This window comes from Cricetulus griseus, chromosome 2 (assembly GCF_003668045.3).
Source record: "Cricetulus griseus strain 17A/GY chromosome 2, alternate assembly CriGri-PICRH-1.0, whole genome shotgun sequence".
In the NCBI taxonomy this organism is placed as follows: domain Eukaryota; kingdom Metazoa; phylum Chordata; class Mammalia; order Rodentia; family Cricetidae; genus Cricetulus; species Cricetulus griseus.
Genome location: NC_048595.1, coordinates 171,060,823 through 171,078,794, shown reverse-complemented (window position 1 = coordinate 171,078,794; position 17,972 = coordinate 171,060,823). Strand labels below are relative to the sequence as shown.

General features: G+C 40.3%; 2 protein-coding genes across 3 annotated transcripts in view; both read left to right on the top strand.

The window, feature by feature from the left end:
• Positions 1-5,087, top strand: part of Rnmt (RNA guanine-7 methyltransferase) — a 30,587-nt gene extending 25,500 nt beyond the window's left edge. For both annotated transcript variants that reach the window (XM_027402666.2, XM_027402667.2), the window contains exons 10-11: positions 199-232; positions 1,559-5,087. In XM_027402666.2, coding sequence (XP_027258467.1) covers positions 199-232; positions 1,559-1,596 — 72 coding nt within the window. In that variant the 3' untranslated portion in view covers positions 1,597-5,087. The remainder of the gene's footprint in view (positions 1-198; positions 233-1,558) is intronic.
• Positions 5,088-7,707: 2,620 nt separating this feature from the next.
• On the top strand, positions 7,708-9,017 carry Mc5r (melanocortin 5 receptor). The gene has a single exon (XM_035440082.1). The coding sequence runs from the start codon at positions 7,909-7,911 to the stop codon at positions 8,881-8,883; it is 975 nt and encodes a 324-aa protein (XP_035295973.1). The 5' UTR covers positions 7,708-7,908; the 3' UTR covers positions 8,884-9,017.
• Positions 9,018-17,972: the final 8,955 nt, after the last annotated feature.

Below are 17,972 nucleotides of genomic sequence, written 5' to 3'. Positions count from 1 at the left end.
TTTATAAACTGAGGCTGTGTTTTTATTTTTATTTTTTTCAGAAAGTTACTGATTGTTTTTAGATGTGTATATCATATTATGTGCATTGTATGTGTTTTTATGGTGAGGTTGGGAGTTAGCCACCCATTCTTTATTAAAACAAAAGCTTGTGTTTACTTCTGCATTGACTCTAAAGTTTCTTTCCTTTTATAATTTTAGGGAACCTTAAGTAAGTCAGAATGGGAAGCTACAAGTAAGTATGTCATCCAGTTAATGGACAGTGTCAGTGATTCTGTTTTAAGGGTATCATTAAAACTTGAAAATGTTAGAGTTTTTCCTGATATAGTTTGTGTTTATGCTGATACATAGAAACACATATCTCCCACATACTTACATATGTAAAATCTCCATTTGCACGTCTGCATAATGACAAAAGGAAATCTCTGTAGACTGTTACTCAACATACTTTCATGAGCATACATATTTTCATTACATATTTGTTAATAAGCAGCTACCTGTCTTCACCTCAGGATTCTGTTGAATTGTTTGGCTTACAGTATATTCCCATGGATATTACTTTACTTGGCCATTCATATGTTGACCAAGTAAAGTAATATCCATGGGATAGAACACTAAGCAAAGCAGAGTAAGGGGGGCTCTTAGGGAGCATGTTTGGAAACAGGTGTTACACAGATACATTCTGCCTTGAGACTGGTATCTTCAGAGGATATTCCACAGTCCTGGTAGATGTGTAAGACCTGGCCTTCAGCAGGAGAGTGATGTAGAGGACTTGAGCTTGCAGATCCTTAATGTTAAGATAAAAAGATCCTAATCTTTTACATGAATGAATGCCTTGGGAACTTGAACACAGTTCCTACTGTCCATTTAAATGTTTGTTAATTATGTTAAAGGCAAAAGTAGTAATCAGAGAAATACTAGTAAACATTGAATGTTGACTTACAGAATTATATGAAAGGACTTCAGGTGATAAAACACAAACAAGTCTGCCTTCTAGAGTTTAGTGGAAGAAACAAGCACAAATAAATATTGCTGGGCAATTTAAATGCTGAAGAGGGAAAGATAGATGGAGGGTTTTAAAGGTAGATCTTCAAACCAGCAAACTCTGAGAAGTAACAATATTGATTAGTAAGTGTTCAGTAGTATCTGGGCTGCTGTAATCATGTCATCTGTTATAATTCACCTAATCCCCACAAATATGAGTTGACTATATGTCATCATAGGAGAATGCAGTTTAAGGCTTGGGCTAAGTGGGAGAACTAATCTAGTTGACCAGGTTCCCATTTTCTCAATCATAGCCTCATAGAAGTCCTTACTATGATCAAGATTTTCAGAAATTTTGAGTTTCAAATTGTGTCAGATTCTAGTGTTCTTAGTGGTGTTAAATGGCTAAGTAGATTTTTGTTTTGAAATACGCTTAAATGATTTTATGTTTATCCCCAAGCCACTCAAATAATAGAACTCAGAAAATGTATGATGTTTTTCTTTCTCAGTCTGCTTGAGAATGTTTTTCATGGTGATACGAATAACTAAACTCTGACTTCTCTTATTTCTTCTTTAGGTATCTATTTGGTTTTTGCCTTTGAGAAGCAACAGTGAGCACTTAGTTGTCTCAGAGTGCACTCCATCTTTCCAGATGTAACAAACCATCTCATACATTTGACAGCTGTTAGTTTATTTTAATAATAAGTTCTAAATGTGTAGGATGCTGCCAAAAAGTCCAGTGTATAAATTTGACATTTACTGTCTGTGACAGGTTAGCATTGTTTGTGTGTGAGTGTGTATATATATATGTAAGAATGCTTCATCTTTAAGATCTATTTTAAGTAATATTTTAAGAATTGTTTCTCTTTACTGTCAAAAACTATAACAAAGCATGTCAGAGCAACTGACCTCTCCAAAGTGCTGTGATTTGCTGAGCGTGTTTACAGAGTTTAATTTACAGCAATTGTAGAATTAGCAAAGGGAGTGCTAGTTTGCCACCATGCACTCAAAGTTTTGTTACAGTGTTTTTCAATATTAAATGGATTGTGTTCTCTACATTTGAGTGTAAGTGTTCAATATATATTGTTAAGGTTATAAGATTAAAATATGATTTTAGATTTTCAAAAGAGCTACCTGGCTAGATTTTGACTGTGTTTCAATAAATAACTATTTGCTAATACAATGAAATTCTGAGACTCTAGAAAATTTTCAATGGCAGGATTGAGATATTGTGGAATGGTTTGGTATTCTGTTAAGAATTTCCTGCCATAGCAATTAATATGTCTAACTATTGAAATTAATTAAGGTACTTGTAACTTTCTTCATTGGACAGTGATTCCATGGTTAGATTTTTTTTATGTGAAAATGCCATGTCATAATCCTATTACATATTGTCTTTAAATGTGTATATGCAAGGGCAACAGGAATAGGTCGGTAAGAAAAACAGGTAGACATCAGATGAATCCTCACCAGTAAGAGACGTCAGTTACTAATGCTGTATCCTTCCAAGTCCCAAACAAGGAACCCCTGCTCTTCTCTTCCAGCATTGGTACTTCACACAGAACAACACACTGTCTAGTTGTCATTCAAACATGCATTTGTTGAGGTGTTAATGGTATAGAGATTGGCATGGCTGCTTTCCAAATATTTACTTGCTGTCTCACAACCATTAAAATTGTCATTAAGTTGCCAATTACAGAATTGACTTTTAGAACTGATGTCTATGTGAACTGCTGTCTTACATTTAAGAAACTTGACAGCCTTTAGATACATCAGGAAACCTGAGAGCAAAATACAATTATGTATTATTCTTTTAAACATCATTTAAAGGACAATTTACAAAGACCTTACTTTCTATAAAAATCTATAGTATTTGCTTTAAAAGTAGACTTGGGGATGGAGAGATGGCTCAGCAGTTAAGAGTGCTAGCTACTCTTAGAGAAGACCCAGGTTCAGTTGCCTGCATCTACATGACAACTTAAAATTGTCTCTAACTCCAGTTTCTGAGGATCTAATACCATCTTCTGGTCTCCGTGAGCACCAGGCATGCACATAGTACATATACATACATGCAGGCAGAACACTCATAAAATAAAAATAATTATTAAAAATTAAAAGCATAGTCAGATATATTGTCACTGCTCATAGTATTAGAGAGTAGCTTTGGTGCAGGGTTTGGGGTGTGGGATGAAAGTTCTTCTTGTCTTAGAACTTCAGGCTCATTTCTGGGGAAGTCACTACTGAATATTTTGATGGTTTAGCAGTAGGGAAAACTTTGTTCCAATTCATGTTCTTAGTTAATAGGAAATGCATCAACTTTTAGTTTCTTCTGTCCTTTCCATTCCATCCCATGGGTTTTTTTAGGAGAGAGGAATTCCTCAAAGGGTGGAGGATGGCTATCCCAAGCATTGAGAAGAGAAATGTGGAGTTCCTAGGCCACATTTGTTGAGGAATCACTGAACTGGGTCTGAGATGGGCTTTAGTACTTATACTTACTATTAGACATAGGAGGAGTTCCCATGAGGCCACCCCCTACTGGAAACAGTTCAAGAAGCTGCCTCTTTTGTGTTCTTACCTGCTCAGCCTCCACCCCTACACTGCTCCTTGTTGAAGTTAAATGACTCAAAATGAGTTTTTGAGGACAAGAATGAGAAGGTAGTCCTTTCCACTGTTTTAATCAATAAATGAGACTTTTTCCAGCATATTTGGAACCTACATGTTTAATTTTGCCAGGACTTGTAAGTACTTGATGAGAAAGGCATGGATTTTCATTACAGGATCCAGGAAGAATCCATTATTTTGTGCTCAATGATGAGAATGGGTCAGAGGAGCTGTGCAGACACTCCAGGCCTGTCACACAGGGTACCCTCCAAGGGTGAGTTTCAAAATGAAGATCAGGGGCTAGAGACATGGCTCAGAGGTTAATTGCTATTCTTTCAGAGACTGGAGTTTGGTTCCCACCACATAAATCAGGTGGCTCAAAACTGCTTGTAATCCCAACTTCAAGGACTTCAACACTTTCTTCTGGGTTCTGCTGGCATGTGCACACAAGCACAAACATGCAGACACATACAAATCAAAATCTTTAGAAATGAAGATCATGTGGGCCATTTGTGAGAATGACACAACTTGAACTGGAGATAGTTGTCTTGGGGGCAAATCTGCATTGTAGTAGGACCTAAAATGCCGACATGGTATTATTTGGGTCTAGAATTTACTCAGGGAAGCACTCCAGTGTATACAGTGTTGATGGAGAGAATCTAAGGAGTTTGTCAGTTCCTACCAATCCTTCTGGTATCCTAACATGTACAGAGAGGCTCAGGCCTGCTGGAGCTGACTCACACACCACTGCAGTGCTCTTGTGCACTTTACAGACTGACTCCTAGAGAAGGTGATGACTGAATGGTGAGAGAGAATACAGATTTTTCAAGACCCAAGCAACACAACATTCCCATTCTGTGATGGGCCTAGACTCCTATTTCCAAGGGTGGAACGGGCTAGTTCTGAAGCCTGAGCTGTTAGTTATTGAAACCCTTAACTTAGGTGTATTAATTCCTGAGTTAGATGCTCCAGTAAATAGAGTCCTCTGGTAGGAAACAGAGCTAGACTAGGTAGTCTTCATGGTGTGGTGACCTGGTCCTCTAACTGGACTTGTGGGATCTACACACTACAGGTGATGGTGTCCCCCCAAGCTTACTTTGTGGATATATCCACAAAGATATAAATATGAGGGTCTGTAACAGAATATAGAAATTCTGCTTTAGTGTGAGTATAGGCAGGCCTAATATGGATTTGCTTGTTTAAACTCTGGTCAAGTGTTGTATCTATACAGGCAGTTGGGTTCCTCACAGAACATACATACCTACATGGATTCATCAGCCAGAAGCTGGAGACTCCTTTCTGCTCACTACTGTCCCATCCACAACCACCATCCAGTTCTAAGCAAAAATCTGGTTTCATCTGGCTTGAAATATGTGACTGAAATTAAAAATACATCCTTTGGCTTTCACTTGTCAGTGTTCATGAGATTATTATTCTCAACAGTTGTACATTGTTTTCATGATTGTACACTATTTCATTGTGTGAATAAACATTATCCAATGGTGTTTTGGTTTATTTCTAGCTTGGGAACTGTACTACCACAGAACTCCCCCCCCCCCAAAAAAAAAAACAACTTTAAAAGCTATTGCCATGACTTTGTTTGTAGAACTTGATGGTAAGACTGTCATATTTCCACCACATGGAAGACATCACATAAGTAATAGAACATGGAGAAATTAAGCCAGTATCCACCCGGAAGCATTTTTACCCAACTTAGAGGCCTGTAGGCTATGATAACAATAAGCTTGGCAAGATATGTCCATTGGTACAATGGTGGCATAGATGTTATAGAAGTAAGCAACCGTATTCTGATTGAATATAAATAAAATCTTCACAAGACAGAACTCATGCCTGGTAATAATTGTTCACTATGTCAAGAACCTGTAGCTGAGTAGATGATAGACCCTACTATGACCTACTTCTAATCTACTAAATAGACATAGTATCAAACTGCCCTCTAAATACTCATATTTATCACTATGAGTACAGGGATGGTTCATTATATGTAAATCAATGTGTAATATACTATATAAAATGGACTCAGACAAATCACTTGATTATCTTAACACAGAAAAGAGTTCGGGAAAAAACAACTTTGTAGTAAAATGTCTGAAGATACTAAATACTAGGAAGCAACCACAACATAATAAAAACTATATATGATAAACTTAAGGGTCAGCATTGTATGTAAGAATTTCCACTAAAATCAAGAACAAGAGTAACTGCCTTTCTCCATTTATTTCATTTAATACTTGAGGCTTCAGCTAGACCAGTAAGGTAAGGACATAAAAAGGGGAGAAATAAAATTCTGTTTGCAAATAAGGCACTTCTGTATGTAAGAGATCCTAAAGAATCTGGATCCAAAAAAAAAAAAAAAAAAAACAGCAAAATGGCAAGAGTACAAAATTAACATATCAAAACTAACTGCCTTCCTGTATACCAGTAACAAACATAGCCATAAAAAAACAAACAAAAAAAAAAAAACTGGGAAACAATCCCATTTGCAACAAAAAGTAAAAACCTCAAAATACACCTAAACAAGAAAGTAAAAGACCGGTGTAATGAAACATTTGAAACACTGAAGAAAAAAGTTGAAGATGCTAGAAAGTGGAAGGACCTCAAATGCTCATGGATCAGCATATTGTGACCATGTGAACATTAAAAATCATGAAAGTGGGGCTGGAGAGATGTGGTTAAGAGCACTGACTGCTCTTCCAGAGGTCCTGAGTTCAATTCCCGGCAACCACATGGTGGCTCCCAACCACATTGAATGAGATCTGGTACCCTCTGCTGGCTCTGACTTTTCCAAAGAACGAGTAGCAATGACACTAGTGAGCCACTTTGTCCCAGAAAGACAAACTACAAGACAGTTATTTGAGCTGGGCAGAATTTTAATCAGTGCGTTAGAGGAAAAGAGGGTGAGAGTCAAAGAGATTCATTAGCTGGAAAATCCATCTGTGCGCACCTAGGGGTAAAGCTTTGTCATATTGGAAGCATCACAGAGCTAAGGGTTGTGGTGGACCACTAGGTGGCATTGCAAACGCGACTCCTAGATTGCAGCGTCGGTGGCACCAAGTTGCTGGAGACCTGAACCCAATAGGTCAGAGAGGCGGCGATCTGGGCGGGCAGAGGCTGTTTAAAGGCAGAGCGGTGAGGTGCTAGGTTAGGTTGGGAGGAGACTGCGCTCTGGTGATGGTCCTGCTCTCTTGCCGAGGTCCGCCCAGGAGGACATCAGGTGCCCATCCTGAGTGAAGCGTCAAGGGAGGGGGCGCCTGGCCCGGATTCAAGACCAGAGCTGGGTAAACAGACACAATATTTCCCAGAAACCGCCTGGAAACAGTGAGGATTCACGTTTACCTTTGCATGGAGAACAGAATGGGTGAGCCACCTTGTGCAGGGAAATTCTAAATCAGCTGGATGTGATGTTTAAAGCAACAGGAGAAAGGGTCCATACCTTTGAGGTGTAAATGTATTGCAAGTGATTACAATCCAGTAGCTTTACCTCATTGCTAACACAATGGCTCCATGAGTGTGCCTTGTCTAACATTTCATAGGTATTTCTTCATACTGTGCTCATACTTAGCAGTCAGATTCAATGAAATTCAGATTTTTCAGAATTTAAGGAAAATACCGAGGGGAAAGTACTGTTTTTCTCTACTTAACATACTGTAAAGCAAGCTTATGTATTTGGAGGCAGTAACTGTGTTTATTCTCCAGCTAAGCGACCATTTGCTGTAATATGTTCCCACCCTGGAGAGTATGCATTGATGATTTGAGGGGAGCTCTGGTCAGTGCTAAGAACACAGGTACATCTGCCTTCCTTAAGGGAATGTTTGTCTGTGTGTTCTTCAGAAATCCGGACTCACTTGAGCAAAATATGATGCGGTAGCCCCAGAAATGTGAAAATCTGGAGACTGGCTTGGGACTTTTGATAGGGTCCAGGGAATGCTCTGAGAGTGAACTTAGGGGTCAAGAAATCAGACATGGAAAGAGAAGCTGTACTTGTCATAGAAATGGAAGCTAGTCCTGTAACCTGAGAGGGACGAGGTATGAGTAAATGGAAGAAGAGGCCCATGAAAACATTAAGCTTGTGTGTTAGAGGGACAGAATTCCAGGCACCAGGAACACAAGTCAGAATGATGCAAACCAGGGTCCAGCTTCCAATACTCTGTGTCTGCCCACCCTTTTTTCTTACGTGTACTTGCTTTTGGCATGGTAGCATGATCTGTGTTGTTGTATACACTTACATAATCATAATAACAACAACAAACAAACCTCTCTTACAGTAAATTTGATGCTAAGAAGTGGAGGCATTTTCTTCCAGCCATGAACTCGTTTCAACTGCATTCCTTGAATCTTACCCCGAATGCCACGGAGGACAACACTTTAGGACCAAATGCCAAGAACATGTCTTCGGCCTGTGGGGACATGGGCATTGCTGTGGAAGTGTTCCTGACTCTGGGTCTCATCGGCCTCTTAGAGAACATCCTGGTCATTGGGGCCATAGTGAAAAACAAAAACCTGCACTCACCCATGTACTTCTTTGTGGGCAGCTTAGCAGTTGCTGACATGCTGGTGAGCATGTCCAATGCCTGGGAGACTATCACCATATACTTGCTAAATAATAAACACCTGGTGATAGCAGATACCTTTGTGCGTCACATTGACAATGTGTTTGACTCCATGATCTGCATTTCTGTTGTGGCCTCCATGTGCAGTTTGTTGGCCATTGCAGTGGACAGGTACATCACTATCTTCTACGCTTTGCGCTACCACCACATCATGACAGCAAGGCGCTCGGGGGTGATTATTGCATGCATATGGACTTTCTGCATAAGCTGTGGCATTGTTTTCATCATTTACTATGAGTCCAAGTATGTCATCATTTGCCTCATCTCCATGTTCGTCACCATGCTGTTCTTCATGGTCTCTCTGTATATACACATGTTCCTCTTGGCACGGAACCATGTCAAGCGCATAGCAGCTTGCCCCAGATACAATTCTGTAAGGCAAAGGACCAGCATGAAGGGTGCCATTACCCTCACCATGCTACTGGGGGTTTTCATTGTGTGCTGGTCTCCCTTCTTCCTTCACCTTATCTTAATGATTTCATGCCCCCAGAACATCTATTGCTCTTGCTTTATGTCTTACTTCAACATGTACCTTATACTCATCATGTGCAATTCTGTGATCGATCCTCTGATATATGCCTTCCGCAGCCAAGAGATGCGGAGGACCTTTAAAGACATCATTTGCTGTCACGGCTTTAGACTAATTTGTAGGCTCTGTGGCACGTATTGAACACATCCTCGTCTCTGTGGTTCTCATCTCTTAGTCAATAAGGTTCAACCAGGGGATAAGCAAGGTCTCTAGGAATCTCAAATGTATTCTTTATCTCTTCTGCTGCTCAAACTTTTTTTTTTAAAAAAAAAACTGTTCATTGTGTATCAGAAGTATTCCCATGTGGTTTGTCTCCATCATGGGAGTGGTCTGTGACTCACGTCTTTACATCTTACTCTTTATTTTATTCCCATTCAATTTCTAGAAGGTTTACACCCTCAACTTGACCTGATGGGTGACCTTATGAGATGCATAATATCCTGGGTGAGATGTTATTGAAAGAAATATTGTGGAGGTCTATGGCACCATGAGTGGCTTTTTTTTGTTTTGTTTTGTTTTTCATAAAAAGGTGGATGAACCTTTTGCAATCTTTTCAGGAATAGAGACACCCTGCTCTTTTCCATTTGAAACTTCCATTTTATTTGCAATGGGTGTCCCTACAGCTCTCCTATTCTAGTTTATGGCTTGTATTTAGAACTGTCTGAAGATCAACCTTTACTCGCTAAACTTCTGTCCATCATAGTTTTGTACTTACTCAGGCATACAATGCTGTGATACAACCTTGCTCCATGTTCAGTGAAGAATCTCCATGACTATTTCTCCCTGTCTTATTTTGATTCAATTCATCATTTCCAAGAAATGTTTCAGGGTCGCATCAGGACCACAGGTGCACACCCACACTCACTCCATAGTAGCACACACTCATAGTCAACCTAGATTGGTTTTCTCATACACACTCATTCAGCATCTCTTGCTGTCTGAGTCTGTCACAATATGCATTTCAGCATCTTAACCTGACTTGAGCACTCATCGAGAGCCCATTCTACAGCAAAGAAATACCATGGTCTCCAGTCTGGCAGGGAGGAAAGGAGCGCAAGCTCAGGCACGAACTGCCATTCCCCTGATTATGTGTCCTTAATTTCACTCCAGGTTCCACATCTGTACTGACCTCCCAGGATGGCCAAAAGAACTACCTGAAAGCAGTGGGAGAACTTCTTTAAAATTCTAAAACCACATAGGATTCTCTTTTTTATATAAAAGGACTGATCCACATGGCCTACCAGAAACATACATGAAGGAAAGATTTAGGTGTTGGTAGCCAGAGCAGAGCAGTGTTGTGGACACCAAGATGTGCTTTGTTTAATGGAGCCATGTGACCCTCTGGGTCCAAGTGTTCTCTAGACCCCACAGGCTCCATTTTGCAGTAGCATCTTGGTTTTAGTATTTTCTCTTTCATTGGACACTTGGCATCTAGACTGTTTTCAAATGACAGAAAAATGTAAACACAGCAATGGCTATAGAGGGTGTCCCACAATGAACTACTGGTATAAGAGGAACCCTTCTACAGAAGATTTTAAAGGCAGAATAACTTTCAAGTATAGTTGCATGAATAGCTTGTGGGCATGACCACCTACCCGTCTAGGAGCTCAGTATAGAAAAAACAAAACAAAAAACAGCAAGTGCTTGAGATGTCCAAAGCTGTACAGAATGAGAAATTGGCAGGTTGATTGCAACGGATTTGAAAAGAGCCATCTAGCCTTTCAAAATGTTTCCTGTTGGTTCCTATTTGCTGAAAGTTCACAGGCACATCTACGAATTGGAGTAAACATTCTCATTGTAACCATTATAGAAAGCAGAGACATTGTTGCTACGGATGTCATGGGGATGTGGTTGTATGAAGGCTTCCTCTCATCTGTGCAGAGCAAGCACTTGCATTGTTGGTAATTTTCATGTTGGCTCTTCTGCCCAATACCCTTAAGCATTAAGCAAGGAGACAAGAGCTGCAGCCGAAGGGTAGAATAAGATGTTGATCCTTGTGGTTACACTGTTCATTTGTACACTCCACTCTCATCAGGCTAATTCTCTGCTCCTGGTGCTAAATGACTTACTACAAATCCTGAACTTTATATTAAGGTGTTTAAGAACATGTTCAACTACATTTTAATCTCTAGGTAAACAAAATAGCCCTTGTGTTTAAATGTGGTTACATTTGGGAAACTATATGCATGTAGTAACTAGTTAAGTTTATGAAAATAAGCCAACCTCTGGCACTAAAAACGAAGTTCCCCTAGCAGAAAAAGAATACACACACATGTCAAATATATAGTATTGTATGTTAACTTATATTTCTGTGGGAAGTATATTTGCTGTAAATTTGTGTTCAAAGAAACTGTTAGTAAAGTAAAAGGATGAAACAATTAAATACACTATTAAATATATATATATAATTAATAAAATGGATAGACTAAATTATATATTTGAATTGGTCATTCAGATATGTGACATTTGGAGGTTTTTTTTTTTAAATCTTTCTGTAAATTTTCTGGTAGGTATTACAAAATGAGAATGTACATAACTTGGTAATTTTAGTTGAAAGTATTTACTGCCTATAGTATTGACATTCAAAGTTATATTAATCCTACAAATAAAATAAAATTTTATACTTCACTATGTTTTGTTGAAAATATGTCTCAGTATATAATTATTCTGGGACTATCACTTATTATGAGCTCAGTATGGGGCTGGAAGTTCTGGCTATCAGAGGAGTTCTGCCACCCAAGCGCCAATGACATGAACTGTGCCAAGACATAACTGTTTCAAGGTATGTGAATACATGCACATGATTCAAGATACTTTATATAGTTAAGTGTAAAGTGATAAGACATGGGCTAGTATATGTGATAGGAAATGTCACCTCCATACCTCTAATGGCACCTCTCCTTAGTAAATGCAGAGGCAAGTAGGTGAGCTTTGAGGTGGGTGAGTAACTGAGAAATATCCCAGGTTGCCTCTAAATCCATAAAAGGACCAAGACAAGGCAATCCTCCTCCTGTAGCCTCCTGAGTGGTGAGAGTATAGGTGGATGTTGACACTCCCAGCAGGGATTTTGCATTTTTTTAAAAACAAACTCCCAAATACTGTAGGGTCCCACTTAAAGGAACTCTGATTCTCAAGTCTCAGCAAAGTCACATGACAGCAGTTTGTTGCTTGTTTTTCTATCCTCTATGCTCACAATAGATTAGCAGAGACTCTTACAGCTATTCAAGAACCAGATTGCTTAAAGTCTAATGCCTGACTCACACATGTAAGTTTCTTTTCTTACTCAGTGTCACTCGTAATGTCCAAGTGGGCCAGTGAAATCCTATGTGCCTGAACATTCACCATTTGTGAACAGTGCCTTTGGTATGCTCATCATGGTGTCAGGCATGTGACCAGCATTGTCATTGTATTTTTAAGGAGCATGTAGGCCAAGAATAATTACCATGGTTGTGTGTGTGAAAAGGATACACTGTAGAGTTAGTAAATTCACATAGCATGACGTTACCCCTGCTGGGAGGAGGGGTCTGATGCATTCCTGCACTGTAACAGCTACCACAGTTTCAGGGTATGGAGAGAGACGAGTTTGGGAAAGCTCCTAAAGCTTGGTCCTTTCCTCCTTTTTCATAAGGAACTACGTTCATGTGTAAAGGGGACTTATTTAGATGTAGTAAAGTCAAGAGAGATGATTATATAAACCTGCATAAATCCTTGAAGAATGGAACAAATTTAAACAAAGGAATGGGGAGCATAGGGAGAAAAGGCCATCTGATTCCTGCCGAGGTGAGAGGGAAGGGTCACTAAATTGTGCCAGAAACCAGTCTAGATCTGTGGTCTTTCAAAGACAAAGAGAGTGATATAGTTTATGTCAACTTGAAATAGACTAGTGCCATCTGAGAGGAGGGAATCCCAATTGAGAAAATGCCTCCATGATATTGGGCTATTAGGAGCAAGACACTAAGAAGCAACCCTCTGTGTCCTTTGCATCAGCTCCTGCTGCCAGCTTCCTGCTCTGCTTGAGTTCCTGTCCTGACTTCCTTCAGTGATGAGCAGTAATGTGGAAGTGTAAGTCAAATAAACCCTTTCCTCCCCAAGTTTCCTTGGTTGTGGTTCTTCATTACAGCAATAGTAATGTTTAGTGAGACAGTATTTTACCATTCTGTGACAGAAACTAGGGAACACTTGGGAGCCTTTCTTTTCTCTCTCTCTCTTTTTAAATGAATGATATGATCTGAAAAACCCTTATAAACTAGTTTGAAAGACACTTGTATTTCCACAGAGAGATAAGGGAGAAAACTGAAACCCTCAAGAAGACTGAAACACTCAGGGATGGTGAAAGCCAAGGCTAGGGGCTTGTGTGTGTGTGTGTGTGTGTGTGTACGTGTGTGTTTACGTGTGTGTGTGTGTGTGTGTGTGTGTGTGTGTGTGTGTGTGTGTGTCTGTGTGTGTGTGTGTGTGTACACCAATATCCTAGTTTAGTGCCCTGTTTCTGTAATAAAATACCCTGACAAAAGCAACTCAGGGGAGAAAGGGTTTAATGGGTTCACAATCCTAGATTACAGAGCAGCACTACATGGAAATCAAGGTGGCAGGAACTTGAAGCAAGTCACATGCAGAGCCAAGAGCAGATGCGTATGTGCTAGGATTCAACTCTATTTCTCTGTTCTCTGTGAAATGGTGGTGTCCACATTTATGGTGTGTCTTCACTCTTCAATGAATCCAACTAAGAATATGCCTAGTTAGGGTTTCATTGCTGGGAAGAGACACTGTGGCCATGACAACAGGCTAGCCTCAAACTCACAAATATCTGCCTACCTGTGCCTCCTGAGTGCTGGGATTAAAGGCATGCACCACCACTGTCTGGTGCATGGTAACTGTTATAAAGAAAAACATTTAATTGGGGCTGGCTTACAGTTCAGAGGTTTAGTTTACCATGGTGGTAAACATGGCAGCATGCAGGCAGACAAGGTGCTGGAGAAGGAGCTGAGAGTTCTACATCTTGATCCACAGGCAACAGGAAGTGAACTGAAGAGCTTCGGAGACCTCGAAGCCCACCCACTAATCAATCACTTCCTCCAACAAGGCCACACCTACTCCAACTAAGGCCACACCTCCCAATAGTGCCACTCCCTTTGGGAGGCATTTTTCTTTCAAACTACCACATTCCACTCCCTGGCTTCGGTAAGTTTGTAACCATGCATAATTCAGAAATACGTTCAGTCCAACTTCCAAAGTCCTCGTAGTCTATAACAGTCTCAAACCTACTTAAAAGACTAAAGTTCAAAGTGTCTTCTGAAATTCATGTAATAATCTCTTAAGTGTAATCCTTGTAAAATCAAAATGAAAACGGAGATCACATGCTGCACAGGATATACATTTCCTCCCATTCTAAAATGGAGGAAAGGCAGAATAGAAGGAAACACTGGACCAAAGCAAGACCGAAAACCAGCAGGGCAAACTCCAAACTCTGCATCTCTGTGTCTGATGTCAAATGCTCTTCAGATCTCCAAGCAAGCCAGTAAGCAGCATCCATCCATGGCCTTTGCATCAACTCCTGCCTCTAGTTCCAGCCCTGTCTGAGTTCCAGTTCTGACTTCCTGCAATGATTGCTATCTAGAAGTATAAGCTAAATAAACCCTTTTCTCCCTAACTTGCCTTTTGGTAGTGGTGTTTCATCACAACAATAGAAAGCCTAACTAGAACTCACAATCTTCCAGTTTCAGCCTTTCAAGGGCTAGGATTACAGGCATATACAACTATTTTAGTACTGAAATTTAAACTCAGAAAGCTGTTGCATTTAAATGACTTTTTATTTGCCCATTTGTTGTTTCCCTTTTCATAGCAAGCTATTTTTGAATGCACAGATCCCTACCCTGTCCAATTCTCCCTGGTTAAAACAAATTCAGACTTCATACTCTAAACACTTTCTTCTTTCAAAATCAATGATTTCGTTTTCTTCCTTTTTGTATGGCTCCCTTCCACCAAAAGACAGGGGAGTCTCCACTTTACATTAATACTTGTGAATGGAGGCCTGGTGTGTTTGATTGAACATTTCATGGGCTTCCTTGCAGCACTGTAGATTGAAACATGCAGGTTGGGTGACCCTGTGAGTGGGTGGATACATCAACCAGCAGACTTTACTCAAAGGGTACTTATTCTGGGAACAGGCTGATAGACTGTTAATACTGTGAGAGCACTGATCTGGTACTTCTTACTCCAGGAACTCAGCTGTCACTTTTGTTGGTATCTGGAGGCATGATTCTGCGCTACTGTGTATGTTTGAGAAGGCACAATGGAGAAGGCCATGCCATGTTTTGTAGATAGTACAGATCACCTGTTTTTCATTCTACTCTGAATTCCAACACGTCAAACCGTCTTCTTTGCAGATTGCTTGTGTGTGTGCTGTGGACTGTAGCTGCCTTGAACTAGCCTCTTTATCAGCCAAGCCTACGAACTTCCAACTTCAGAAATTCATTCTAAGTTCTAGTTCTTCAAGATCTCCAGTCTCCATACTCTTATAGCTCACCCATTTTTTGAGTATGGTTTTTAGAGGTGACTTGAATCTAGCATGGTCTGCCTCTCAAGCAAAGATAAGGCAGGAGACTGCCCAGGTACAGATTCCCTTTTCACCTTGGTTCTATTTACAAGCTGGCAGCCACACCCACGCAGGAATCTGTGCCAATGCCAAGTAGGTGGAGGAGTCTTGTCTCTTTCTGCTACTATGCTCAGTCTTTTTTTCTTGTTCTAGATCCTAAGTAGAGATCAGCTATTTCAAGCAAAAAGCATAATTAGGCCAGAGGAGATGAGCCTGCAGTTCTAGGTCCCAAGGTCTCTGGCCAGAGGCATCCTTTCAACTGTGTGGTGAAACATGCTTAAAAAGCTGTCATACTCAAAGGACTGATCCAGACCCCTGAACATGGATGTCAATTAGGAGGCCTCTGCACTCTAGGGGGCCCCTGGTAGTGGATTAGTATTTTTCCTTGGTGTAAGAAGGGACTTTGAGAGCCCATCCCACGTGAAGGGATGCACTCTTGGCCTGGATACATGGGGGAGGGCCTAGGCCCGGCCCAGGATGATGTGGTAGACTTTGGGGAGCCCCCGTCCAGGGCCCTACCCTGCCTGGGGAGTGGAGGGTGGATGGGGGGGGGGGTAGGTCTGGGGTAGGGGTAGGGGTGGTGGGGAAGGGAGGGAGAGGGAGAGGGAGAAGGGATTGACATGTGAAACAAGCTTGTTCCTAATTTGAACTAACAAAAACAAAATTACAAAAAAGCTGCCAAACTCTTTCCTGCCAGTAGGTGGTAGTGCACAAAGTTTTGTTCTGTCTTCCACCCAACTCTCCCTCCCACCAACTTGGTAAACTCAAATAGCCCCAGGTGAGAATTCTTCTCAAGCCCTCATTGCATAAGGTGCTTAGAATATTATGAGTGTAATTTTGCAATGTCCAATGCACTTTAAAGGGATTAGCTTAATTCTTTAACCACCTTAGAAAAAAAAAGGTAAATATTACTAAGCTTTATCTAGAGTTCAAGCAACTTGTCTAAGGTCATATCCCTAACATGTACTTGTCTCTGAATCTAACCTTAAGAGCTTTGAAAAGCCATCACATCTCTGTTTGTTTTTTGTTTTTTAAGTCATTGTTTGTATTTGCTGACTTTGGCTTCTTGTGCTCTCTGTACGGGTCGGTTGGATTCTGTTGTTTTAACTTCAGCACAGTGGCCACGCCTTAATCTATTGCTATCTCAGCAGCAATTGCAACTCCACAAATAGTGGCCTGATTATCTAGCAGTGGCCTGGCCGCTCAGGCTGTAGCCTAGTGAGAATTTTGCTCCCCCAGACACCAGCCCTGTTGCTGCCTCTTAAAGGTAGCTTTAACTAAATCTCTATCATTTTAATTATGACCAAGACTTGAAATTCCAAGGCTGGAGTGAAAACCTGTGAGTTCAGAGAGGCTGAGTATCGACTTCTCCTTGTTGGCATCTGTAGAAGGTTTATACTTCCCACCTTGCCAAACCACATAAAGCTGAGCCACTCCAAACCCCACCCTACTACTTCCTGTGTTTCTCTGTCTCTCCTGGATGCCCTCTGATGCTCTATGATAATTTTCTGTCAACCAGTTGCTAATGCAGCCTCCTGACCCAAGGTTAATTTTGTTTAATTAACACAAATGCAAACTCAGGGTTCACAGCGTGATCAGACATCCGCCAACATTTCCCCCTTTTCATCTAAATAAAAAGCAGGTATGTCTCACTGTCATGAAAAGTCTTTGGTTAGTAAACATTTTAAATGCCATATTCTGTAGGTCTCTGAAGCATTTGAAGATCTAAAATTATGTTTAACCTTGAAAACATACTTAACATGACTACAAGCTTGAATGTTATAGATGACTACTAGTCTGCATTTTTTAATTCTCCTAAGCAGTTTGTAATAATGGCATCAAAGATTAGAACTTTATGTTACATTTTAAATGAATTTCATAGGTACAATATCTTAAACAAGAGTAGAAACATATACAGGTTAACAAAATAACCTTAAATTTGTATCAATATACAAAAACCCATACCAATATAAAATATTTGAGATGAATAGTTGTCTTTTTATCCTATATTCCTATATCCCCACTAAATGGTGACAAACATCCATAATTACCAAATGCCAAAAAACACCCACCCCACTTCTTGAGAATGTGATCCATGTGTTTTCTAGACTGCTTCCTGTTGTCTGGGGGTGACAGCATCCCCATGGGAACCCTGAGAAAATTGAGATAATGGTCAAGCACTAAGAAAACTAGCTGTGACATTTGTTATCCAGTCTCTGTGTAGTGAGAAAGTATAAGGCTTATGTGAAGTCCTGACTAGAATGGTCTGTGAGGCTGGACCATCTCAGCCAGCATCCTTGAAGTTGTTTTGAATGTAGAACTCTGAGGAAACTGCAACAGAGGCACTATGAAAGGTTTGATCACCTGGGCCACCCATTTTTTATTGGTGTTTGGTCTCCTTGCTCTGAAAACACACAAGCTTTCAAAGGTAACATTCAGATCTGATTAACACAAATATGGAGCATGCGTTGTACCCAAGACAGCCAAAGATGATATTTTTGTTTATGTTTGAGCAGGTAATGGACATTTGTCAACTTTATAAGTCTTTTTGGACTGTTTAACCAAACCTCTATCCATGCCATATGAAAGGATGCCATGTAATAATAAGTCATGAGGAGGACTCTGTAACCAACAAGAT

What these genes read in the sequence shown, in the direction of transcription:
- Mc5r (XM_035440082.1), top strand. Translation starts at nt 7,909, where the DNA reads ATGAACTCGTTTCAACTGCATTCCTTGAATCTTACCCCGAATGCCACG.